This window comes from Zingiber officinale, chromosome 6B (assembly GCF_018446385.1).
Source record: "Zingiber officinale cultivar Zhangliang chromosome 6B, Zo_v1.1, whole genome shotgun sequence".
Classification (NCBI taxonomy): domain Eukaryota; kingdom Viridiplantae; phylum Streptophyta; class Magnoliopsida; order Zingiberales; family Zingiberaceae; genus Zingiber; species Zingiber officinale.
Window position 1 is genome coordinate 97,740,705 of NC_055996.1, and position 27,725 is coordinate 97,768,429.

Sequence of the window (27,725 nt, forward strand, 5' to 3'; positions counted from 1 at the left end):
TACAGAGTAGGCGAGGACTCTCGCCTTATAGCTCACTAAACTTCCTTCATAGCCTCCAAGGACTTTGGGACTAAGGTGGGTCATCTCATCAACCAAATGCTCTGCTACGGTGCTGGAAGGGGCTCTGGTATAGCTGTAAGAGAAAGGTCTGCTATGATCCACCCTTCCTGAAGACTTATTGGATCGTACCCGCCTGCTCAACGAGCTCCCCGAAGAAGCTTTCCCTATTTTTAAGTAGCTTGGAGCGTCCTGTAACTATCTCCTTTTGTTTAAACAACGACGTAATGCCTTAAATCCTCTTTTAAACTTTAGGGTTGTGGTTATTGTTGTGTGAGTGGATATATTGTCTGTGATCTGTGTCACTTGAATATCCGTTAAACTCATCTAGGACTTTTTGACATTTCCTCTCTTACGACAAAGTGATAGGCTAAGTACCTGACCACTTGGTGGATGCCTAGCCGGTCTACCTACTCGAGCAGGTATCATTGTAGGGGAGGATCGCTCTCCCTGGGTGTGACTCATTATGAATACCGGCTATTCTATTTTCTTGGACGAGTTCCCTTGTGTCAATATCAGCCGCACACTTGGTCGTGAGCTATAGGGATTCCGGAGCCACCCCTCTTGCCCAGGTGAGGGTTGCTATAGCCTCGCCTGTTCCCTATGTCATAAAGACTTCCATTCCCTTGCCGCCACGTGACCCTGTGATCCACCTTTTCCAAACAAGACAACCTATATGTGATATTTTATGGCGATCCAACGACTGGCATAATCTCCTTGCCCCTTGCTGACACAACCCACTTCCTCTACGATTCGTATGATTAGTACTTATACCGAGGTTGTAAAATACGGTATCCAAACAAGCACCAAATAATAAGATTATTGAGAAATAATCTTGTCGAAATTTTTAGGAATTTAATCGGAGCTCGTATGACGTATTTAGAGGGGATACACTTACAGGCTATAGAAAAGCCTGTTTGGAATACCCGGAGGGGGTAGTTGATTGAGAAACTGATCTAGAGTTTAATTTACAAATCCCTAAGTTATAAAGGAAAAATCTCCCGGTGCCCTAACTCCCATTCACCTGTCGATCTCTTCCCCGAGCCTCACCTCGCGACGCCGCCTCCCCTCCCTCGCCGAACCTCCTCTCCCCAAGCCATCGCCGATCTTCTTCTTCTCTTGAGCCACAGCTGCTTGCTCTTCTCCTCACACGAGCACCACAGGCCGCCGTCCTTGTACCCTGGCACTGAAGTCGCAGCGCCGCCTCCTCTTCGCATCGCAGATGCCAAGCACACACCGGAAGCCGAAGCCACCACCGCCTCCCTCTTCCGTGCCCTAGCGTCGTCTCCTCTGCCCTAGTTTGGTCTTCACCGTTGGCCTACTTTTCCTCCAGTGGGTGACCGCCGAGCAATGGAGATTCGGCTTGGGGCTCGGGTGAGGTTACTAGGCATGACTCTGCTCCTCTCTTCTCCTCGAAGCCCCCTTCCCATTTCTCCCTAGCAACCATCAACAAAGAAGACGATGGTGATTTCTGGCGGACCTACAGCAGCGACGATCACTAGACTTCGATGGAGTGGTTTCTCCAACAAGGTTTGTCATTTCCCTTGCATCCCCTTCAGGCAAGCTTCTGCCGAACATGGTGAAGAACGGAGTAGTAGTGTCAGAGGGTTTTGAGTCTTGGTTTATCTCCGGCTTTCATCCAGCAACCACTCTTCCCAGCCGCGAGCCAACAAGGGGAGACCTCGTCATAAGGGTAAGATGTTGGAATTAGGTCGTGGGTTAAGAATTAGGTCTAATGCTTGGATGTGAATGTGTTGTTTGTGATTTAGGTTTACCAAATTGGGAGATCAGCATTTCAACCTAGCTCTAGCCATGATTTTGATTGCAGGTTCTTCGGCTGAGAGTCCTATAGCGGGGCATCTGGTTCTAGGTGAGTTTTAGAGTTAATTTCGTTGCTTATTGGATTTCATTTGGTGTGACGATTAGTGGAGATTGATTAATGAGTTAGATTAGTTAGTGGATGGATAGCTAACAATTGATTATGTGGATGAACAATGTATGTTGGGTTCATAATGCTTAGTAGTTGATGCGTTGGATTATTCTATTGTGATATGTGAATTTGAGTAGATCTTGAATTGATTGGTGGATTAAAGATGAGCTTATCATCTAGTTGAATTTGGATTATTAGGTGAAATTAAACAATTACCTAATCGAATTAGGATTGAGTTTTGGGGTTTAGCTAGTTGTTGTATATGTGATTAGCTAAACCATATATCATATTATTTGCAGGACGTTGATTTGAGATGAGCGTCTCGACGCGAGACTACTTGACACGATCTACGTATAAAGGCGGGTACTTCTTACCTTGATTCTGTAGTTCTTTGAACTTGGTGCATGAACTATCTTTGGATAAAAATTATTTTTACCTTGACTCCACTCTTATTTTCCTGCGCTTGATACTTCCACGTAATTGTTGAGAAACTCATTTTCATATCTATGCAGTCTCTTGTTGTTGTCCATGATAAGTAGCAGATACTAGATACCATGTTTGTATGCTTTAACTGTTGTTTATTTATGTACTATATTGAGCATGCTGGCTTCATGTAGCATACCAAATTTTTACTTATATTGGTATGATGATTGTTGTTTGTTTATGTACCGTATTGAGCATACTGACTTCATGTAGCATACCTAATTTTTGCTTATATTTGTATGATGACTGTTGCATTTGACGCATCATATCATGACATGCATGTCAACGACCAGTTCTCTCTTGTGGTTGAGAGAGTCGTTGGCCAGGGCCGCATTCTCGGCCACTCGAGAGAGAGTAGTAGCTGGAGTTGATGCCGTTTGTCCTGTCTTGCTTTCACTCGGTCACTCATAGGTAGTAATAGCTGGAGTTGCGAGCAGCAGGGACCCCCGTCGCAGATGTAGCTAGTTAGCTATTATGCAACTGTCCACTTGGTCACTCGTGGGAGTGGTAGCTGGAGTGTTGTATAGTCTGTCGCTGACCCAGTCTCTCGACCATACATGGGTCATGGTGTAGAGAGGTGGGCGGGAGTGATCATCCGTGCATACGCTGTTATTATACTTGCTTTGGCTGTTGCTGTTTACATATGCTATTATTGCTTACTTATGCTGCTGTGGTATACTTATGCTGCCATCACTTACTGCTGTTGTTCACTTATACTAATATGCTTACTTATGTTTAGATATACATCTCACATGTCACCCTTGTAGTTATGAGTAGCTCTGTAGCAGAGTTGTATTACTCCTGATCTTCTATTACCTAGCCTAGGATATGATTTCAGGTATGAACACATATTATGGTTTTATTTTAGTATCTGTTATTTCCCTTATGAGACTGTATACTGTTGACACTCTCTACTTGTATATTATGTTCATGCACTATCTTTCTTTTACCCACTGAGTTCCAATACTCACCACCCCACAAAATAGTTTTTCTTTCGCCAGGTAGCTGGTAGATGAGTCATGGATGCTTGGAGAGTCCCGGCTGCCACTCCCACGTCACACTCGAGGATAGTCTTCTTTTTGGTTTTGTTACTGTCAGGGTGGTATGTTGATTTTGTGTATTTTGTTTTCCAATAAGTCGATGTGGATTTTGGAGTCTAGTCTGGTGGTTGCAGGTATTTTAGTTAGTGACTTTGTTGGTCTTACATTCGTATTATTTTATGATTTTCCGCTGCGTTTACTTTCAACCGTGTGGGTTGTTAATATACTGCGTGGTTGTGTGTTTACTTTCAGCCGTGTGGCCTGTTATTATACTGCATGGTTGTGCTTATATACAGCCGTGTGTGCTGTTGAATATGTTATTATGTTATTTGTGTATGTATATTGCTTCATATTGTCACCGGTACAGGGGAGATGCTATCGAAATTTTGTTGGTAGGGATTCTTCTGGGGGTGTGACAAATTTAGTGGTATCAGAGCTAAGTTCGAGTCAAATACTGGGTTTTGGTGTTTTTAAGATTTCGATCTTGTTGAGGTTTTCGATGTTTGTTTTTCGTTATATGGATTTTCAAATTAATCTGATACCAATTTAGTGGTATCAGAGCGGGTTTCCGATGCTTGTTTTACTTATTTTGGATATTTAAGTTAATCTTATACCAATTTAGTGGTATCAGAGCCAAGTTTGCAATGTCGTTTTTTCTATTGTGGATTTTCAAGTTAATCTGATACCAATTCTTGGTATCAGAGCAGATATACGATGTTTGTTGTTTTTCGTGTTTTAGATTTTTGAGTTAATCTGATACCAATTAGTGGTATCAGAGCAGGTTTCGTGATCTGGATTTTCGAGTTGATCTGATACCAATTTTTCGTATCAGAGCCAAATTTGAGTCAAATGTTGGGTTGTGTATTTTTGGGATTTCGATGTTGTTTTGATTTACGAATTGTCGAGTTAATCTGATACCAATTTTTGGTATCATAGCCACAGCTTTGAGGGTGGTCGTACATCCTTCGTTACTTGATATATTTTGACAACAGACATTCTTTGACTTGAGCTAGGTATGTTCTCTTAGGCGCACACTCACGTACACACATTTACTGTTTTATCGTTCATCTTTTTTCTCTCCTTTTCGTCATCGGTCCGACTTGAGTGTCGGAGTGTTTGTACCAGGGACCCCCTCCCTGGTTCTCACTCTAACATTTTCATTTGTTCTCTCTAATGTGCGCAGAAAGGAGTGCTCAAGGCCATCTTCTTCCACTTTAAAGTTTTCTCATGATCAACAATAGAGTCATCTACCAACACACCACCTCTCCGATTTCAAACATATCACTCATGATTTCCATGGATAGCTCACACTTATAAATACTAGGTTTGTGCTCCGGAAAAGGAGTCTGACTTTCTAAAACTCTCTCATTTTATTAAAAAAAAATAGATCCGCTACTTTAGCGGCCCCTCTAGTGTCCATCCCACGGATATGGAGGGAGGTACATCCAGATACACAGGCCATAGGCGTATGGTGGGATAAATTTTAAGTCGTCAGCTCCTGAGAATGGACCCCTGACCTTAATATCAGAGATGTCATATGTCCATTGACCACCGTTATACTTTGGAGGCTTCGTCCTTTCATTATAGATTTGTGGATATGATGTTGTCTTAAAAATGGAAGAAGTCTCATCGGGATTACTCCGATGAGCTATCTGATGAGTATTATTCCTCACAAAGTCGACGAAGAAGAAAGTCTTTTCATTAATTTCAAAAGCTTCACGTGATTCCAAATGAGGCGGCGAATTTCTGCAGTTCAAATCTTTTGTCCTTAAAATTCCTCTGTCCCTCTGTCCCACGCAGAAAATGATAAGATGGAATAGTGTTTCTCGTGAGAAACACGTGACGCCGAAGACCAAAAACACCGAGAAACACTTTCGTGACGCAACCCTCTCTGTACCCTAACCCTTTCTCCTTCCCACGGCTTCTATCCCGACGAAGGCCCGCCGGTGTGAAATCCCGTCGTCTTCCAACTGTTGACGGCAACAGGCGGCACCATCGAGGCTGCTCCCTTCTCCTTCCGACCTTCGACGTGACCCCTTCCCACCTTCGACGGCAGCAGGCAGCACCCCACCTTCGACGGGAGAAGGCAGCACCATCGACGTCCCCTTCCGAAGTCGACGACCTCCCCTCTCGAAGGTATCCAGGACCTCTAGCTTCGTCTCCGCCTTTCCTCGACGAAGATTCTGCTTCGTCTCCGCCTTTCAGGTATATGGTTCTAGAAAATTTTGCTTCTGTTATCAAGTTCTTTATCTGGTGGAATCATTTTGTTTTTTATTTTATTTTTGTCTGTGTTTTTGTTCTGCTTCTGGTGGAATCTGTGCTCTTTATTTGTGTTGTGTTCAACTTGTTACCAAGGCAGCAGAGAGGGAAGACATTTACAGGGTTGTTAAAGATGATTTGTTGAGTATGTTTCAGATGGTGGATGAGAAGTTACAAGTTAATGAACCAACTGTCGAACACTCTATTGAAAGAGAGTTTGAAATTAGCGAAGGAAACTCTCTTGGAGTCAAAGGAATAAAAACAAAGAAGAAAGTAGTTTCAGCTAAGAGATTGAAAAGTGGCTTAGATAAGATTTCAAAGAAAAGAAAAGCGACGAGGAAAAATAACCAAACTTCAACAATTGTTAAGGTTTCACCCCCTTTCTTATTAAAGTGTTGTTTATTTGTTGTAATTTCATTTGATAAAATATATAGAATTAAATCATTCTATTTTTTTTTTTTGTATACCAGGCTATAGAAGAGCATTATGAAAGTATATCCAGCATGCCTAGTGCTGAAGGTTTGAGTATGACCGAAACTCAATTTCAATCATTTTTGTCAACATAACTATCTCAGGTTCACTCTGATATTGATTATTTTTAGACAAATGACTGAGAACGATGGTAAGAAACTAACTCTTCTAATGGACATTTAATTATTTTATAATTTGAAAGGATTTAGAGAGTATCTAAGGAAAAAGTAGACTGGAATTAGAGATGTATTTTTTCTTCTTGGATTCAATGATATTTTTGTTAAACCATTGCCCTGGTGGCTTATATCACATATGAAAGATCCTTTTTCTGCTATATAAATAGCAACCTATCATGGTTTTCATATCTCATCACAACTGTTCCCTTCACATTTCATTGCTCCATTTTGCATTTGTCCCGTGGCCACACATGGAATACTCTAGTTTGCACCGACAGCTTGCCACAATGAAGAAGAGTTTCTTTGATAAGGTTAAATTTCTGTGCTTCATCACTTTAGTATCTTTGTTTTTTGCAGAACTCACAATTACCTATTGCATTCCTAAGGTCTATAAATTACTGTTTTCCAATAACTACAAGACAGTAATACAAACAATAACTTTCTTCTAAATATAGTACAACAATAGCTAACAGTGTAAGAATAAGCATCCTGCTATCTATTTAATTCTCCCGTTTTATGCTTCCTTACTGCATAAAGAGTTTCTCATGTAATGTTTGCTGATGGCTAATGCAAAGTCAACATTGTTTAATGAGCAACTAAGACACACATATTGTCTGATGGCTAGTTTAAATGCTTAACTTTCCTGTCTCAGTCACTACACAAAATGTTGCTGTCAGCATGCAACATTGTCCTATACTCTGAACACTAGCACTGAGTTTTTTTCTCAGTCTGATGACTAGTTTTTTTCTCTCTAGGGACATCAATTGTGTGGATGTTGCTACAATGGAATGCACGCCAACAAAAAATGATTAATGTCAATATAGGTATATGTTTCTATTATGTTATATTAGCATGCATTGATGTACACAAAGATAATTGTTTCCTAATTGTGAATATCTTATTTTAGCACATCGCAGGCCGGAGGAGGGTTATTCTTACACAACAAAGAGTGATGATTGATGTCTCCTTTCCATTCTAATGCATGTGAAACTGTGTTCTAGTAACTAAAACGACATTTGTAAAATATACATATTTATTGTTATTTAGTGAACTATGAGTCCACAATTTTAGTTGTGATTGAATCATGTTTCTCTATATTGTTGATCACATTTACATAAACGTCTTCAAATTTGTATAAATAGTTGTGTGAAAGTTAGTAATAGTAATAGTATGTACATCCATATCCATGGTAACTATCATCTTACAATTTTGCTTCTTGTTCTTGTAATATAAAAAAAATAGCCATGGTAATAGTTTTGCTTCGTGAATTTATTCAATTCTTCCAGATTCCTCATCTTCCTTTGTCCCTATCGATCAAGTCCTATAAGTTCACTAAAAGCCATTAGAAAAAATGGTCGTGTATATCAACAATATCTTTGAGATTAACAAAGAACAATTCAAAGTGGGAAGCAATCTCGGCAATGCGTGCTAAAGATGGCTTAGACATGGATAAGCAAAGATAATATCATAACATCATTTGTTGACATACGAAACTGACTGAAGAATACATAATTAATATCCATCCATAAACAATAAAAGCACATGTCAACATCGTCCATAATTATATTTCTTTATCACATTACTACTAAACCAGACCAACTAACAAACAAAACAAATATACAGCAAAAAGAAATAAGTCCACTGTCACTAATATCCAGACGATAAACGGTACATTCTAATTTCTCATATTGCGTCTAGGATAAGCAATGTATTCACTTCCTACCCTCAGCTCCACTCTTGGCAACATCCTTGAATGTATATCACTGGTGTCTTTATTTAGTCTAGTATCAGACCTCACCCACTTTAACCATCCATGTTGCTTACATCCATAATATAGTCTTCCTGAGTTGTTGATTGATCTAGATACTAGCACCAATGCTCTTAGTGCGCAATACCTACATTGTACATTTTCAAATTTGGTATGATCGATACTACTGTTACTTGATGATGTCATTCAACAGCAACCTAAAAAATAAAATTCAACAAAATTAGAGCTAATTAAGAGAACCCCTTCAGAGTCCGAAATGAGATAAATTGAATCTTCAAAGTAAAGGAAAAAGTATCATCTAATTTATGTGCAACTTATAATGATGTACCTCATAATGATGTGCCAATTATGTCCCTTCGACTGCTAGTGTTTTCTTAGTAAAATGTTTACAAAATGAATCTAAAAGAAAGATTCTTTCTTTATGTCGTAGTTTTTTCAAATTTGTCTTTATGCATCAACATGTTCTACATTTGAAGCTAAAATATAATTATATAATTGGTTGTAATGGAATAAATCACACTTCATATTGGCAGAAATTGGTACAAGTGCAAATTGGCACAAGAAAATTGGTACTCTACCGCCATAATATTGGATGTGAAATTAATCCAAAAATACATATAACTAATATCTCTAGTCACAAAAAAACTCTAACAATATGTTGCTTTCTAGTGTATTTTAATTTAGGATTTTATGTTGCTCTAGGTATTATGTTAAAGTTAGAATTCTTTTTCTTATTTAACTACAACATATCCTCTTTTATGGTTTCTCACCAATATCTATCTATAGTTTTATTCTTCTGCAGGTTGAAAATATTTGCGCATGTATCTATGTTGCTTTGCAGTTTTATTCTTTCTGTCAATTGGACTGGTGGAACACTAGAGAAGAACAAAGACTTGTCATTTAGTGACATAGAAAAAATAAGCAAAATTGTTTCAAGAACATAACACATACCTGGTGGAATCACACAACACAAATAAAGAACACAGATTCCACCAAAAGCAGAAACAAAAACACAGACAAACAAAAAAAAGAACAAAATGTTTCCACTAGATAAAGAACTTGAAAAAAGAAGCAAAATTTTCTAGAACCATATACCTAAAAGGCGGAGACGAAGCAGGATCTTCGTCGAGGAAAGGCGGAGACGAAGCTAGAGGTCCTAGATGCCTTCGGGAGGGGAGGTCGTCGACTTCGGAAGGGGACGTCGACGGTGCTACCTTCTGCCGTCGAAGGTGGGGTGCTGCCTGCTGCCGTCGAAGGTGGGAAGGGGTCGCGTCAAAGGTGGGAAGGAGAAGGGAGCAGCCTCGATGGTGCCGCCTGTTGCCGTCGATAGTTGGAAGACGACGGGATTTCGCACCGGTGGGCCTTCGTCGGGATAGAAGCCGTGGGAAGGAGAAAGGGTTAAGACATAGAGAGGGCTGCGTCGCGAAAGTGTTTCTCGATGTTTTTGGTCTTCGGCGTCACGTGTTTCTCACAAGAAATACTGTTCCATCTTGTCGTTTTCTGCGTGGGACAGAGGGACAGAGGAATTTTCGGGACAGAAGATTTGAACTAGAATTTCTGCCGCATAAGACATTCCTTAAAGAATGTCAAATGGAATGAGATAACGCAAGTTACATTTGAACTTTTTTTTTAAATTTAAATTTGTTATTGCCTCTTTCGGATAAAACAAAATAAAATCCCGTTCAAAATTGACGTAGGTAATTGGCTGAAAATGCGGTTTTGAGGTTGATTAAATGAAAATTTCAAGCTATCTGGTATGTTACAAAGAGAGTTAGTTGTTAGGATAAGGAAGGAGTTTCTGATATTGATCCTCGTGTTTAAGTTAGTGGTCAAATAGATAAATAGTAGAATGAACAGTAGCTATAAGCATGCCAAAAAATGTAACATCACATATCTTTATATGTAGATGGAGATCCATTTTTATAACATCTTGATCTTATAGTGTCTATGCACGAATCTCAAAGCATTTTCGAAAAAGGTCAGACCATATAGATATTTTGACATCTTTCCTAAAATGGCTCGTAATCTTTGCAATTGACTAGGTGGAATCTTCGAATATGCAGAGTACTTGCAGACTATTCTTTATTCGCCGTGGTACAAAATGTCATAAAGGAATACGAGGTTGATGGACTACAGACCCACAATAACCTTCTTTGGCTAATCGATCGAGTCACTGAAATAGTCCGATCGACCATCTCTCTCGAGGGTTACTTGGTTGACTTTTATGAATTCAGTCGGTGACTTGACCTTTACTTGACTTCTTCAGTTGAGTTAGAGAACTTAAATAGACTGAGCGCCTAGCTAGTTCGATCGAACATATGGTTCGATCAGTTATATCACTCTATCGAGCTGATTTATTGTGCTATTTTAGAATCAGGGATAAAGATGGCTTAACAGAATACCGACTTAGCTCAAAGCTCTATGAACATTGATGGATGAGCGTCCGATTGGATCCTTAACTTAGTCAGTTTGACGACCCAGTTGGCTGGGGGGCACAATCAAATGATGTTGGACTTCTGGACTGACTGCTGTATATGCTTCCTAATTTACCCTGATAACTGATAAATTTTTTTATAACATTAAATCTATTACCCCATAAATAAATAATAAAATTAATTGAGATTATCATTCAATGGTCGACCTTTTCATCACTTTAACCGTCTTTTAAGAGCATCAAACTCAATATTGCATAATTTTTTTGGTTCCAACTCTGCCTACGAAGCCCGAGCCCAAGCCCAAGCCCAAGCCCAGGCCCAACACAATTCTCAGACGGGATGCAACTACTTTCTCACGTACCTATCACGTGCCACTCTCAAAGGCTTCGGCCGCCCATCACGTGCGACATATCCTTCCGAGCAACAGAGGAAAACACCGGAGAGAGAGGAGAGAGAGAGGAGCGGGGCATCCGGAATGGGCAACACGAGAGCGGCCACAACGACAAGGAAGACGAAGAAGAAGGGGCGACCCTCTCTCTTGGACCTCCAGCGCCGCAGCCTCCGCCTCCAACAGCAACGGGAGCAGCAGTGCGATCCTGGCTCCGATGACGATCCCCGCCTCCGTGACTCAGCCGCGGCGGTAGCGGACGATGACGAAGAATCGGACCATGGGAGGCGGGAGAAGAAGCTCCGCCTGGTCCTTCGCCTCCACAATAACCCTAACGCTGCTGATTCGGCTGTCTCTGGCTCCGAATCCGATGACCGCAGAAGCAGAAAGCTCGGGGCCGGCGGGAATGGTGCCGAGGTATTTTGATCTCAATTCTCTCCCTTCCCTGCTTTTCTCCGACTGTAGATCTGTTGAGACAAAATTGGGAATTTGATGGTCCGGAAAGACGGATACCATTAGATTTTTCTATTTGGAGGATTTGGGGGCAAATCTGATGCTGATTTCGTTTCAGTACGGTTTCGGCTTCGAATCGTTAGTGTTTGCGTGCTTCTCGGGTGGGGTATTTCTTCTGTTGGAGGGATCCTTGGATTCCGTTCTATTTTCCTTTTTATTCTTTTTCGTTTCGTTTGAGAGGGAGAGGGACTGTGTGGTGGTGGATTTGACTTGGTCAACCTCATGGTAACATGTTTCTCGTATGGAACAAAAGATACCCTTTTCTATCTTTTAGGGTTTTTCTCTCTCACCTGGTGATGTTTTTCCTCTACCAAACCCTTTTTAGCTCCTGATCAATCTTGTTTATTTCATTTTCGCTGATATGGCCTGGGTTAATTCCCTTGTTTCAGACAGAAAGGCAGAATCCTACATCGAAAGTGACGGATCTTCCACAAGGTATTTCGTTCGTCATATATTTAGTGATAACTCTAAATCAAAGAAAAAGAATTCCGTGGTTTTCATTATTTATGCCTTGCCAATGATGAATGTTTGTGTCCTTAACTACAGATTTTGGACCCACTACACCATTTCCGGACAAAAAGTTGTTGGTTTTCATCCTGGATAGATTGCAGAAGTGAGTGCTGTGTTTCTTTGTTCGAAGCTCACCTGAACTGCCTTCTTCCTCTTCTTGGACCTTGGTCAATGTGTATTATGTTCATTTATGAACCTTTTTATTAGATTTATTGATTTGTTATATCCATATCAGGAAAGATACTTATGGTGTCTTTGCGGAGCCTGTTGATCCTGAGGAGGTGCGTTGTCTTCCAATACGATTATCTTGTTTTGTGGACATGGCTATTGAATGATATTCTGGATTGGCCATTGTGGCAGCTTCCAGATTATCATGACATTATCAAACATCCCATGGATTTTGCTACGGTCAGAAAGAAGCTTTCTGATGGAGCTTATACCAACCTGGAGCAGTTTGAGGTCAGTTATTATGAATGCATAATGTCTGAGTTTTTCTCTGGACTATTGATCACCTGATATTTTTTTCCTACCAAAATGTCCTTGGAAGCTGCTGTATTTGTATATTTATCTATCATGTTCAACTTTGGTAATTCCGTTTTAACCGGATATCGTTCACTAACTAATAGTAGGATCATATGGAATTCTCGAAGCATCAAAATATATATATTTTTTTGAAATCTTTATTGTTTTGTCCTTTGTGCATTGTGCTACAGAACCTTTATTTTCTTTCCTATTTGACTTCCATGTTAACTTGGTCTTAGCTTACTTTTTTTCTTTTCATTTGTTGAGTAGCATTTGAGTCAGTCTGCAGCTTTCTGTTAGCGTTCCTTTTTCCTGTCAAGACATTTTCTGTCATGCTGAAAATGAAGATAGTAGCTAATGCTTTTGCTTTTATAAATATCAATCAATAGTTACACTGCTGTGATATTTCCGCTAAAAGAGGCCATGGATTCTCCTGCCAAGAATGCTTTAACATAAAACTTATGTTTCTACTTCAATTCATTCCCCTAAAAGTGTACTTGGGTTTGTAGTTTATTTGCTGCAACTGGAAAAAGTTAGTTGTTATCCTTCTGGAAAAAATTTACAGCTCGTGTATTTTTTTAATGTTCTTTTTTTTTTTTTTTTGCTTATCTAATGACTGAGAGCTAATGTGAAATCAGATTACTTTGTTCTTTTACTTTAGCATTTGGTTGTTCATGTGAGATCAAGGTGTTTTACTAAAACTGTAGAAGATTCCAATATCCAAGACTCGTCTCATTTGTCTATTTTTCTTCTTCTTTATACTCTCCACTTGAGATCAATTATACTGCAAATTGTTCACAAATTCAGTTACATGGGATCTATTCTACCATGATGTTTCTTATATATTTGTTCATAAAATAAAGAATATGGGTGTTTTAGAAAATTTATTGAAATGGACTTCAGACGTACTTATTTTTCATGGTCATGTCATGTACTGGGATGATGGCGAAACTAGCCATAAGATGTACTTACTGTTAATGATTTTTTTTATTGGGCCAAAGAATATGCTATTGATGGGTTTGATTGTATAAGCTTCAAGGAACTGTTTTAGGGGACTGCAAAGGAGAATTGCAACTTTGGATATTCTTTCCTTTCTTCCACTGGCTTTTCTTTTAACTACTATGCACTAAGAGGTGTTTCTAAATTGATACAAGAATTCTCTTGGTTCTGAGTTCAGAGTCATCTTCCCACAATTCATTCTTGGGATGTTTCTCTATTTCTGTTAAATTTCTTAATGCAGGTTTAATTTCCTTTTGACCACTACATTTTGACAATTCTCTCCATTTATTCTGAAAGCTTATTGTCTGAATTTATGCATATAGTTTAGAAAAATATTTCATTTTCCCCACCTAACTTCAAATCAATAATGATGACATTTTTTCCTGATACCTCCAAGGTTCTTGTCATCATCAGGTCATGCAAATCCCAACTATTTGTGGGCATTGATATCATTATGATATATTGTTGGATTGATATGATTTTGAAGTATATTGTAATGTTGCTATTAATATTTGATCTAGTGAGAATGGAGCTAATGCTTCTCTGTAGGTTTTGGATTACATCAAAGGTTATCATTTTAACTCCAAGCCCCTATCTTAGTTGAGAAGGAAAATATATTTTGATAAAGTAGTCGTATTAACATAGTTTTGTATGGGTATTGCATCTTTAGCATACTCAATAGGAGCTCAACAAGCAAACTGAATAATTCGCATATCATAAGCTCACTATATTTTTCTTCAATACTAAGGAATGTGAGAAATGGATAGTAATGCTTGACCTGATAATACTGCTTTCATGACTTTGAGATCCAATGATTTCAATCCAACCTCTTAAAATGTTTGAGCTTTCAGTCAGGTTTGCCACTCTGGCAGCCATATGACATTGAAGCCAGACATAGAGAGATGGGTTCCTAGGGAGTAGAGAGGGCAATAAAAAACTGTCAACAGAAGGAAGAGGGCTTAACTGATATGTCCATCCCCTATGATATGTTATACTGGATCTTCGAAACCCAAGATACATGGATGGACTGGATGGTTCCAATTTCTTCCCTTTAAGCTAGGCGTTCAGTGACCTTTGAGGCTGCTAGGAAGATTTCTTCCTTCCAGCATTTGTTGTTCCCCTCCTTGTTTGCCACATGGTACTGTCATTGCTTTTAATGAACATTATATAGATAATTTGATTTTAGAAACTGAAAAGTATGATAAGTTTAATAGTCATAGGTTTCTTGGTAATATTAAGATCAAGTGAGATTAAGAAAGCTTTATACAAAACTAAAGTAGATAAATGTGTATGTCCTAATGATATTATATTGAATTTTGGTAGAACTTAGGCGGTCAAGGTATAAAGGGCAGCCCGGTGCACGAAGCTCCCGCCATACGGGATCTGGGAGAAGGATTCATTGTACACAGCCTTACTCTGTTTTTTGCAAGAGGCTGTTTTTAGGATTCGAACCTGTGACCTTTTGGTCACATGACAACAACGTGACCGTTGCGCCAAGGCTCTCCTTTTAGGTGGTCAAGGTATAATTTAATTAAATAAGTTATTTAGTAACATTTTGGAAAATAACAAGATGCTTAAAGAATGTAAGAAAAGTTTTTGTAGTACCTATTTATAGCTAGAAAGTGATATATATTATTGTTCTAATCATGGTTTAAGGTTCTGTTCCATTTCAACGGACACTTAGTGAAACATTTTGTTGGCTAATTGACCGTCATGTTGAACAACCTGACACCACTAAACTACTCGGTTGTGTCTTTGACGTCAGATCACAAGGAGAGGAGGAGATGCAATGCCAGTTGTAGGTGAGAAACATGCATTACCAACAGCTGGTGGATACGAGGCAGTGCTCCATGTGCAAATAAGGTTAACCATTTGATGCCAGGCAGACGGGCTGACAAGAAGTGGAAAGTGAGAAGAAGACAAGAAGCCTCCAGATTTTTTGGAAAAATGACCTGTATTTAATAATTGAGGATTATTCCTCAAACAGCTAAACACATGTTTATATACACTCTAAACCTTAAAACACAAAGAAAAGAAATAAATCCCAACATATAGATTCAAATTCCAAACTTGTAAAGAAAGGAAAAGAATCCTAACAAAAAGGAAAAAGATTCACAATCCTAAAATCCCTTAACGGACTCAAAATCTAAAAAAATATAAAAGATAGAAATTACCAAAAATATCAAAAATTCTTTAAATACTAAAAAAAATAAAAATTATCAAAAATAATAATAATAAATCCTCGGTTCCTCTTGCATCAGTCATCTCGGGTTGAAAAGATTCATCCTCGAGTTTAGAGTAGTTTCAGGTGGTAGCCCAAGAGGAAGATCATTTGGCACCAAATTGACAATTGTTTGTTGTGGATAAATGTGAGTTTCCTTTTGGGCGATAAGAGTGTTTGCGGTCCCATCTTTATCAACTTCATAAAAAACCATCACGATTGGATGATGGAACTGGGAAATGATCTTAGCTTCTCCATCTATTGCCTTCTTCATGTATCTACGCAATTTGGACTCTTGCACAATCGTATCTTCAACAACATTAGGTTTCCCATATTCAGACTTTGAAGTTGCATGTTGAGATTGGGATTTTTGCATCTTTGTCACTTGTTTAGAACCCTTTAGATTACTGATGGCTGCCACAACTGTACTTGCTACCGCTTCATTTTGGTCATGCCAATTGTTAGTAATAAAATTCATAGGTTGCAACGAATAGTTTCTGTTTCTGATTCCCTTTGAATCGGAATTGGTTCAATATAGATTGTCTTGATGGCATGTGTTAGTAATAAAATTCATAGGTTGCAACGAATAGTTTCTGTTTCTGATTCCCTTTGAATCGGAATTGGTTCAATATAGATTGTCTTGATTGATTGCATTTTTCCCTTTCTCATGCTTTTTCTTCCATAAATCCATAAAGGATGAGCAGGCTTCCTTTAAATGTGAGGCACAATTTTTTCAGAAAAAGATATGAAATCTTGGAAAGGGTCCATGTCAAAACCAGCTGCAGCAACTTGGTTTCCATGATCAGCAATGATGCCTTCATTCAGATCAAAGTTAAGTTTACTAGAGTCTGATGCAGGCGTAACAACAGATGAGGTCTTTGTAGGTGATGAGACATAATCTTTAGCACCTTCTATAGCTTCAGATAACATAGAATCTGCAGATTTTGACACATGCGCAATTTCTTGGCTAATCCCATTGAAGTCTCATGAGATTCTTTCATCTTGTTATCATTGATGGCTCCAACGGTGCAGTTGGAGATAGTTGGTTCTCTTACTGATTCGTCAGTGTTAAGACAGAATGGGGTTGTTATTCTCATCATTACCATTCAACTCCATGTCACGGCATTCCATGTTTTCAGCCATACAATTTCTAGACTTATAGTGATTTCAAGAAACAGAACATCTGGAGCGTCAGATGAAATAACCACTTTACTCCCTTGCAAAGGTCTCAACCATCACTTTAGCTGGATTATGTGATTGAGATTCACCAATGACTAGCTTTTCTGATTCTTCACAACCTGAAGCAGCATTCTCAAGTTGACATCCATCTTTGGGAGGGACTTCAGAGGAACATACGTTGAAATTCCATCTTTTTCATCCTGCTCCTTTTCGTCAAACTCTTCTTCATCTTGGTACTCTTCTGGGTTAAATTCTTCCTCCAAATTATCTTCGAATCCGTCCAGGTCATTTCGGGGCGTCAAAGCTATCGTCCTCCATAGCAAATCCTAATCAACCTTGGAACGAAGTTTGAATGTACCCAAAAGGAAGAAAATGATCTTTATCTTTTCTTCATCTTCTTCCCATTCTTAATCTTGGTTTTGTCCTGTTTTGTCTCATGAGCATTGTAAGTGCTCTCATCACGCCGATGCTCGACTCTTGAGTCTGATGGCAATCAACTTCACCTTCATCCGATCCAGAATTTGCTTATAGTCAAAGATCCGCTCCACTTTGTTGATTCAATCAACAAAATTCTCTATCTGTGACGTACCAGAAAATTCGAGTAGATCAACTCGAAATCCGAGGTCTCCATGTCGATCCTCTCAACCACATACCTCACGATCATAAAGATTTCGTGTCGCTGCCGCTACACGTTGGGTTAAATCTGCGACTTGTCTCTATAAAACCTCAATTTCATCCTGGTTGCTACGACCACGGTACAAGGCTTTCTTATTTGGAACCTACCTTGTACGACCACGATGACCTTCCATTAGATCCGACGCTTGACTTCCTTAATCGGAACTTGCCAGCTCTGATACCTGTCTTATTCTGCAGGCTAACGAGAAGTGAAAATTAAGGAGAAGACAAGAAGAGAAAACCATCATCCTATATATTTTTCTGAAAAAAGAAAACTTTATTTAATAATCGAGGATATTCCTCAAACAGCTAAACACAATAGACTCTAAATCTTAAAACACAAAGAAAGAAAATAAAACCCAACATATAGACTCTAATTCATAACTTGTAAAGAAAGGAAAGGAATTCTAACAAAAAGGAAAAAGACACAATCCTAAAATCTCTAAATGAACTCAAAATCTAAAAAATATAAAAGATAGAAATTACTAAAAATACCTACAACAACAATCAAGCCTTATCCCACTAAGTAGGGTTGACTATATGGATCCTTTATGCCATTGAGCTCTATCTCCTACTATATCATTATCTATACTTAAATAAATTTTATTTTATTTTATTTTTGCTAACCAAGCCTTTTTTAATCTTCCTCTTCCTTGTTTGATATGTGTATTTGTCATAGTTTCATATCGTCTAACTGGAGCATTTATTGGTCGTCTAAGTACATGTCCGTACCATCTTAAACATGTCTCTTGGAGCATTCTTATTATATCCATTCTCGTATGTCCACACATCCACCTTAACAACTTCATCTCTGTAACTCTCATCTTCTGCTCATGTGCTCCATATAACATAGCAGGTCTAATTGTGGTTTTGTAGAACTTTCCTTTAAGTTTTAAAGGTACTTTACAATCACATAAAACACCTAAAATAAACAAAATATCTTAAAAAGTAAAAATTACCAAAATAATAATAATAATTCTTCGGTTCCTCCGGCATCACCATTGTTGCGCCCAAGAGTTAGATGATGCTCCACGCATACGTGTTATAGGTGATGGCGTCATGGGGTGTAAAGACAGGGTTGTGGCACAAGTGGCTTTTGTGCAAGGCAATGGATGGTTGGTGGCTTGCACAAGAGCAAAGGAGGTTGGGTGGCTCACAAAAGGATAGTGGGGTGGAGCGACACTCGGCGATTGTGGGAGTGAAGTGACACGATGGTCGCTAGGGACAATGCAGAGGCATTTGGGTGTGAGTATGAGCCAAGCGGGGAGTGAAAAAGAAGAAAAGGGTTTTTCTGCTCCTTTGAAAATTAACTTGCCCATTTATTCAATTAACGTGGCCTAGCCTAGGTATGAATTTGGTTTAGCTTTAATCTACTCATTATAAGTCCAAATCTAGAACAAGTCGTTTGGACCTGCATGATTGTAATATCTATGCTTACCTAATGAAGCCCCCAAAACTTAATTAGACACTAGATCCCCAAAAGTCAATAAGTTGGTTTAGTTCAATGTAATTGGTCATCTAAAATTTAAAATAAATTATGGTGAGCAATTAAATAGAATAAAAATTTGATATCTAATCTCCTCCAACTGAAGTTATTTGATTCTCAAATTCAGTCATCTAAGGGAACAAGTCATACTAAGTAAAATTAATCATGTTATCGTTAATGATTCAAAACCAAAATTGTACCGGTATGACACAATTCGGTTCGAAAATCATATTGTTCTTCTCAATGATCAAAATGATAGCATAAGTTGAGATTTTAAAACTTGGTTCTAATTGTGAGAATGTTTGATAAGTCACATTATAGAAAGAGTGATCAAAAGAAGAATAAGAGATGCGATGAATATTTTTGAGAATTTAGTTGGTTTCATATTTAGATAATGAATCATAGATATTATTTATTTAATAAGACAACTGATGAAGAAATATAGAGATAGAGGGATTTGCATATATTCTATTTACTTAGAAAAAACTTGTGATAGAGTCCTTAGACTATTATTATGGTGGAATTTGAGGTAGAAAAGGAATTTCTAGTAATTATGTTGATGAGATTAAAAACAATATAAGATAATGTTATCACTAGCATTATAACTACTTGAAATTTGACAAATGATTTTCCTTTAGTTATTTTTTGTGCTTATATCAAGGTTCAATTCTAGGTTAATATCATTTTATGTTAGGACAAGCTAACACATCATATTCAAAAAAGGTAGATCCGCTACCTTAGCGGCCCCCCTAGTGCCGACCCCACGGATATGGAGGGAGGTTCATGCAGGTACACAGGCCATATTCAAGATTAACTTCAACGTGTGCTATTTGCCATATTATGGTGTTAATTGATGAGTCAAATTAGATTTGATTCACATCTTAAATTATCAAGGAAAATTTTGAAACTGTGGTTTTTAAGATCAGCAGAACAAGTAAAAAAAAGAAGAATATATAAAATGTATCTTTTGAGTAATAAGAGAAGAACCAATGGAACAATTAACATCGGTTGAAATGAAGTTCTGCATATCATATTATTTAACTAGAGATGATTGAGTATATGGATCCTGTAGTCTCTGTTTAATAATCTGCTTTTTGCCCAGTTGGCTAGAGGATGGTAGATTTGCTATAATGGGGGAGATCAAATTCCGGCGGGTGCATGCCCTCGGGAAAAAATTCCTCCCACCCCTAGCCACTTGGCGGTCGGTTATAAGCTGATCCCGTGATTTACCTCTCTTCATACAAGGAACGGGCTGTGAGGAGCACCTGTGGTAAGCGTTATCACTTTTTGCTACAATAATCCGTTTCGTAATGAAAAATGGTGTGAGGGGCGCTTAGGGTAAGCATAATCACCTTTTGCTACAATAATATGTTTCGTAATGAAAAAGGGTAAATATGGTATTCCAGGAGTTGGTATATCCTTTTGTGTTTAGCTTGGATATAGTAAGATGCTGTTAATGACTTTTTTTTCCTTGTGCTTTAAAATTCTAGTTAAATATTTCTTGGAACTTGTTTCTGTTGGATCGAGAAGCGCTAGAGGGGAGGGGGGGGGGGGGGGGGAATAGCGCTCGTGGCTATTTTGTTCGATTTAAAACGTATCGAGTAGATAAACACGGCGGAAAGGAAAAGAACAAACGCTAACACAAGTTGGTTACTTGGTTCGGAGCCTGTGGTGACACCTACTCCAAGGCCCGCGATCGTTGATCGCTTCCGGTGGGCAACAACTATAAGCTCGGAAAATGTTATTACAAACTAAGTACAATGTAAAAGCAGTAAAGAAACTTTATACCGACAATAGAATACTGAAAACTAAAGCTCCGGGTTGTCGGGATATTGTTGCAGCACTTCGGGATCGTCTCGTTAGCAGCTTGTAACAGAGGAATAGCTTAGAATGTGATATTTCTAGTTGCTGGTCGAGACCCTCTTATATAGGGTGTTCAAGGCGCATCCATTAAGCTCCAGGGCGCCTCCAACCCGAAATTATATCTTGAAATCAATTATGCGATAAGCCTCTGCTTGCTGCCCGTTATCCACTTGAAGGCGCCTCTAATGCCACTCCAAGGCGCCTCCAAGCAGCGGTTCAAGGCGCCTCCAATCCCCATGAAGGCGCCTCCAGCTCCACTTCGCAGCAAGCTTTAGCCTTGCACCCGAGGCACCTCCAAGCTCCATGGAGGCGCCTCGGACACTGTTCATCCGAGGTGTGACTTGCTCCTTTGTTCCTGCAAAATGTGTTAGTCCCAAATACATACCTTGCAAAATAAAGTTAGCACATAATAGTCATAGTAAATAAAATATTGACAGTCTCCGGACTGTCCGCGTCTGACTTCGGATTTCCGACCGGAAATCCTAGGTCGACCCGACGCCTAGTGTTCCCTCTGCAGGGAACGCGTTCTCATTTACTACTCTCAGGAGAGTTACCTGTTGCCAGTGCGATCCTCGAGATCGACTGGACTTTTGCTCAGCGCTCGATGCTTCCGGACTTTCTGTTGAACGCTCGCTCCTCGACCCGTCTAGTCTTCCAACTGGTTCGCGACACCAGGACTTTACACCTAGGGTTACCATCCCCTAGGACTTTTGCCTGAAGCCCGCGACCCGTCAAGACTTTCCGCATAGAGTTACCACCCCCTATGACCTAGGGTTACCACCCCCTAGGGTTTTCCACCTGCCTAACCGCAGCTAGAACTTTTGCCTAAGTACAGACTTTCCTGCAAGCTCATTCAAATTATTAGATCACAAAACAATTTAACTTTGAACCCTTTGCCATTATCAAAATACGGGTTCGATCGTCGAATGCTTTCTGCACCAACAGTTTCATCTACGACTGCACTGCAATTTTGCCATATTGTACTTCATCTTTTATTCTCTGAACTTGAATTGGAATTGATGTATTAGTAATAAATAGGAAACATAGAAAATTATTTAAGCGAAGCTTTATCAGATAAGAGATTTTTCCCACTATAAATGTTACGCTTGAAATTTTGAAGACAATCATCCTTGGAACTCTTTTTGTGTACTGCTGTTTTGGAATATTCTACCTCGTTTCCTTTTTCTTTGCCTCTTTGCTTGATGTTTTCTATTGCGATGAATAGGCCTTTCGTAACTTATTCCTTTTATTAGCATATCAGTGGTGCCCTTCTATTTATCTGATAACATATTCGTTTCATGTTTTTTGCAGAAAGATGTCTTTTTAATCAGCTCAAATGCAATGCAATACAATGCACCAGACACAATTTACTACAGACAGGTGTCAGCTGTCTCTATCATTTGTTTGTTTCCATTAACTTTCTGGTAGTGATATATGTACTTTGTTACTTTTATGTTGATGAGTATTTTGTCTGTACAGGCTCGAGCAATACAAGAGCTTGCAAAAAAGAATTTCGATAATCTAAGACAAGAAAGTGATGATAATGATGAAGAACCAAAGCCAGCAAGGAGAGGCAGGCCACCGACTAAAAATATCTTCAAGAAATTAGGTCGGCCCACTGTTGACAATGTTTGCTCCAATGTCTCTTCCAATGCGACGCTTGCTAATGCAGGAGACAATCATCAATCAACCAATTTGTTGAACAATTTATTTCATACTGGATTGGATAAAACCAAGTTAACCAACTTGCCTACAAAACCTTATGCTCTTCGCAATACTGAACCTCATAGTTTCCCCAATGAGCATACGCTTGAAAGGGAAGACAATTCAGGTTCTTAAATTGTGTTTGTTTAATAATAAATTTAGACAAAAATATGACCATTTGTGAAATATATCACAATTATTCTTTTGGGATCTTTTTGTAGGTTCTGCCTATAAAAGTGGTCCATTGAAATATCTAAAGAAGTCCTTTGTTATGGATGAAAATCGTCGCAGTACATATACCCTACCTGAGGTGGTCAACTCCCTAATGGTGCCATCAGTGTTAACGACATTTGATGGAGAGAGAAAGCAGCTGATTCCTGTAAGTATTAAGTTAGATTGAAGCATGAAAATTTCAATTGGCCATTGTTTCATGGTCTAACGATGTGGTTATCCTATCCAACATTCGTATCTTACTAAGAAATAACTCTATTCATGGTAATTACCTACACCGGAAGATTATCAGTAGACTTTAGCTGTTCACTCTCCTTAATTTCTTCCTTAGCTTCTGATAAAGTTTCACATTGTGGCTATACCATGTCATACTATGCTGCGTATTAATTTCTCAAGTTGATGTTCTGACTGTTAAAATTAGGTCGGCCTTTACACGGAGCATGTTTATGCAAGGAGCTTGGCACGATTTGCTGCAAAACTTGGTCCAATTGCCTGGGAAATTGCTGCTAAACGAATTGAGCGCCTTCTCCCTCCTGGGACAAAGTTTGGCCGTGGTTGGATTGGAGAGAAAGAGGCACTGCAACAGTCTCATCCTCTACCATCTAAATCCCCGAATTCATCCCAACCTGAAAACTTGGCAACCACAAGTGCATCGGCATCTGAACATGCGTCTGATGATGCAGCGATCGAAGTTAACACAGGCTCAAGTTCACCAGCTATGCCCCTTTCTCATCCAAGAAGATCCACAGATTCTGCAGAAGTCAGTGCTAGAAGTCAAGCTAGTCCTTTGAAACCACATAATGCTGTAGGCCTACATGGTATGTGGCAAAAGACAGGAAACCAACTTCCACAAGTAGTTGGTTTAGGGTTTAATCGTCTTTCTCAAGTCGGAAATACTGTCAAGGTATCAGCAGCATCTGGGAGTTTTAGTTCAGAGGCAACAATATTGCATTCTCACACATCGACAGACATGCTGTCAAGAACTAACATTCAAGCATCGACTAGTAATTTAAACACTGATTCTGTACATTCAGTTACTGATCCAAGTACCTCCTCATCAGTTTCCGGCAGCCACCTGCCTGATGGCTCCCATGATTCTCAGGGAATAAGGAGAGTGGCCTTGATGCCGAAGTCGGTTTCTATTTCTCCTGACCTAAATTTAGGCTTCCAATCAACAGGATCACCAGTTTCAGGGGTTCGATTAGATTCGAAAAACCCAAACCTAGCATTGGGGCTCTGAAACTGTACACCTTTCCTTTCCACTTGGTAGAAGTTAGAGAACAGAAACAACTTATGGCTCATGTTGTTACAAATAGCGCCCGCCCCCTAGTGATGCAGGTGTTTTAACAATTGATGAAACCCGCATTCCGTTGTAAAAGTAGAAGGGTGTTTGTACAGATTAATCATTATCGATATTAATTCTTAACAAGTCTTTTGTTGTTCTCTCTCGCTGGTGAAATTTACTTGTATTTCTTTTCATGGGTTGAAGTTGAACAGACAGAAAGAAGGGGACTTAACAGGTGGGGGCCTATTGCTCTCCACCAATACAAAGACTGGACTATGAAGTGGTCCAACTTTTGCAGATCAGAGGATCCACCCCCGAAAGAAGAGGGAGAGTCTTAGTATTAGTATTAGTATTAGGCCTAATAATGAATTATAAGATAATTAAGTTTATTAGGTTAATGATTATCGATTGGTTTATTAGGTAATGGTTAATTTAAGGGTTAAAATTTTATTTAATTTAATGAGATTTATTATGTATTTAAGAAGGAAGATAAAAAATTTGAAATATTTAATATTTATTGGATGAATATAAAAGTCTTTTGAGTGAAATAATTTAAAGAGACTTTTCTTCTTCTTGTTCTTGGCCGGACATCTGTGTGTGATTAGTATCACGAAGGTGGTTCTTCTTTGAATCTAAGTTCGTGCGACGAACGAAAAATGTGTTCGTGTGTATGTCATAGATGCGCGAATGTTTTGATCGTGTTGAGATCTACATCTGAATCAAAGTTGCTGTCAAAAGTATCGTTCACGCGACAAAGGTAACCTAATTATGTCATAGAGTAGCAAGAATGAGTATACTATATTCGCATGGATCTCTAGAGGTATCCTTTTTCTGCTATGTTATGTATTATTTTATGCATAAGATTTCTACAGTGATATCAGAACCGTTTGCGAATACATATACATAATTTTAGTTCTATTTTATATGTGATATAGATGAAGAATGTGTTTATTATGATTTGCACAATTATATGAATGTTTTTGTCGGGAATGAATCCCACATAAACATGAACGCCAACTTATGTTGCCGCTGGATGTTGCCTTTTGCTCCAAACGTAGACAACAGTTCTGAACAGCAACTCGCTAGTTGCTCCAAACATGGAAAGCAACTCACATTTAGAACAAGGATTGAGGCTTTGAACATCGACTACAAGGGTCCCCTTGACCCACCCCCTGCTAATCGGCTAGCGGGACCACCGTAAGGTTGTGTCTCATAAATCGTTGCTTAGAATCATAATAAAATTTATGTCATAGATTTATTAAGAATAATGTATGCCATGGTGCATGACTATGCCCCTTACACTAATGTGATTGGATAATTATGTATGTATGTTGTAAATCATAATATAGCTTGTGAGTCGTGCTTTACACCTTTATACTGTTAGGATCGATGATCGCGGCTAGAGAGGGGGGGGTGTGAATAGCCGCACCAAATTCGCGTTTCTTTCTACAAATCAAGTTAGCGCAGCGGAAATAAAACGAATAGAAACGAAAGCGGAGAATAGCAAACCTCAAACTCGTCGATGTAACGAGGTTCGGAGATGAAACTCCTACTCCTCGGCGTGTCCGTAAGGTGGACGAATCCGATCAATCCGTCGGTGGATGAGACCCCGGAGAACCGGCTAATGTAACACTCCTTCTGGGTGGAGAAACCTCGCCACAATGTTTTGTAAAAGCAATACAGGAGTAGAAAGCAGCAAGAAGCAAAATACAATACAAATGTATGAAACACCTTCGCTTACTTACCTTCTCTTCGACTGGATGAAGCAGCAGCTTCTCGGATCCAACCACAACAGCAACAGCAACTGATAAGATTTAGGAACGAAGAGCTCAGCAAAGCTCGCAGAAGAACTTGCAGCAGCAAGAAGAAGAGGCAGGAACAAGAAGAAGCAGAAGCTTCGGAGAAGCTGAAGAGTAAGAGAGAGACTCCACTGTAGAAGCCCTCAGCCCTTTTATAGCCTGCATCCACCTGCGAGAAGAACAGAGGCCAAAGACAGCAGAAGAATCTAGCCGTTGTCTCTCAACGGCTAGGGCCAGACCGATCAGGCATCACCCTGATCGGTCTGGGGCTGATCTGATCGGTCGTGGGGACCGATCAGGCTCTATGCTGATCGGTCCCCAGACCGATCAGTAAGCTCACAGAGGCACACTGATCGCTTTCTGATCGGTCTCCAGACCGATCAGGAAACCACAGTATCAGTGGATCGGTCACCAGACCGATCCAGGTCTTGGTTTTTGCCCAAACCAAGTCCAAACCAATATCCGGTCAACCTTGACCTCTTGGTACATCATGCTTAGCATCCGGTCACTCCCTTGACCTGCTAAGACTCCCCACCAAGTGTCCGATCAATCCCTTTGACCCACTTGGACTTTTCTCTTCGTGTCAAGTATCCGGTCACTCCCTTGACCTACTTGACCTTCTCAACACCAGATGTCCGATCACCCTTGATCCATCTGGATTTTCCCTTGCCCGGCTTCACTCACCAGGACTTTCACCTAGCTTCACTCACTAGGGTTTTCACCTGGCTTCACTCACCAGGATTTCCAATCTGCCCGGCTTCACTCACCAGGACTTTCCAACTGCCTGGCTTCACTCACCAGGACTTTCCCACTGTCTGGCTTCACTCACCAGGACTTTCCCACTGCCTGGCTTCACTCACCAGGACTTTCACCTAGCTTCACTCACTAGGATTTTCACAACTGCCTAGCTTTACTCACCAGGACTTTCCCACTGCCTGGCTTCACTCACCAGGACTTATCCGTCTGCCTGGCTTCACTCACTAGGACTTTCCACATCCGGTCCAGAGAACGAGCTACCGAGCCCTCTCCGACTTCCACTTGCCAAGTTCCCATACTTGGACTTCTCCGTGCCAAGTCTCCATACTTGGACTTTTCCCGTGCCAAGCTCCCTGCTTGGTCTTTTCACCAGATGTCTGGTCAACTCACCTCGGGTCAACCAGGTCAACCTTGACCACTGGTTGCACCCACAATCTCCCAAGCTTGTATCCTTGTCAAACATCAAGATACAACTTTTCTGTTCACGTCAAACATTGTCAAACATAACTCGTCAAACATCAAAACACAACTCGAGTCAAGTCAACTCGAGTCTGGTCAACTAGGTCAACCTTGACCTAAGGTTGCACCAACAATGTAAAATATCGTAAAATAGGCGGATATTAATAAGGGATTTTTCCGGAATTTTTGGAAATTTTTTGGGAATTTTTCGGAGCTAGTACGGACAAGTTAACGGGGATAAAAACGGGGCCCAGAAAAGCCTGTTTAGGCTACCCTATTTAAACGAGGAAAAGTTAATTTTCCTTTTTCTTTTTATTTTCTTTATTTTTTTTTCTCCTCCGTTTTCCTTTCCTCCTCGCGTGCCAGAGCCTCACCCGACGCTGCCGATTTGCCTAACCGCAGGCGGCGGTTTTCCCTTCTCCTTCTCCACCTCGCGGCGACTCCTTGCATCGCCTTGCCTCTTCCTTTGCTGTCGCCGAAGGTGTGCCCTTGCCGGATCCCTCTGCCGAAGCTTCT

The 27,725-nt window shown here is 39.7% G+C and overlaps 1 protein-coding gene across 1 annotated transcript; it reads left to right on the top strand.

Moving 5' to 3' along the window:
• Positions 1-11,033: 11,033 nt before the first annotated feature.
• On the top strand, positions 11,034-24,354 carry LOC121988365. The gene is made up of 9 exons (XM_042541735.1): positions 11,034-11,424; positions 11,910-11,955; positions 12,067-12,133; positions 12,266-12,311; positions 12,391-12,489; positions 22,287-22,355; positions 22,455-22,806; positions 22,901-23,058; positions 23,332-24,354. The coding sequence occupies exons 1-9, from the start codon at positions 11,095-11,097 to the stop codon at positions 24,148-24,150; spliced, it is 1,986 nt and encodes a 661-aa protein (XP_042397669.1). The 5' UTR covers positions 11,034-11,094; the 3' UTR covers positions 24,151-24,354.
• Positions 24,355-27,725: the final 3,371 nt, after the last annotated feature.

Coding starts and splice junctions, on each gene's coding strand:
- LOC121988365 (XM_042541735.1), top strand. CDS start 11,095: ATGGGCAACACGAGAGCGGCCACAACGACAAGGAAGACGAAGAAGAAG. Junction 12,134..12,265: donor ATCCTGGATAGATTGCAGAA/GTGAGTGCTGTG, acceptor TATCCATATCAG/GAAAGATACTTATGGTGTCT. Junction 12,312..12,390: donor AGCCTGTTGATCCTGAGGAG/GTGCGTTGTCTT, acceptor CCATTGTGGCAG/CTTCCAGATTATCATGACAT.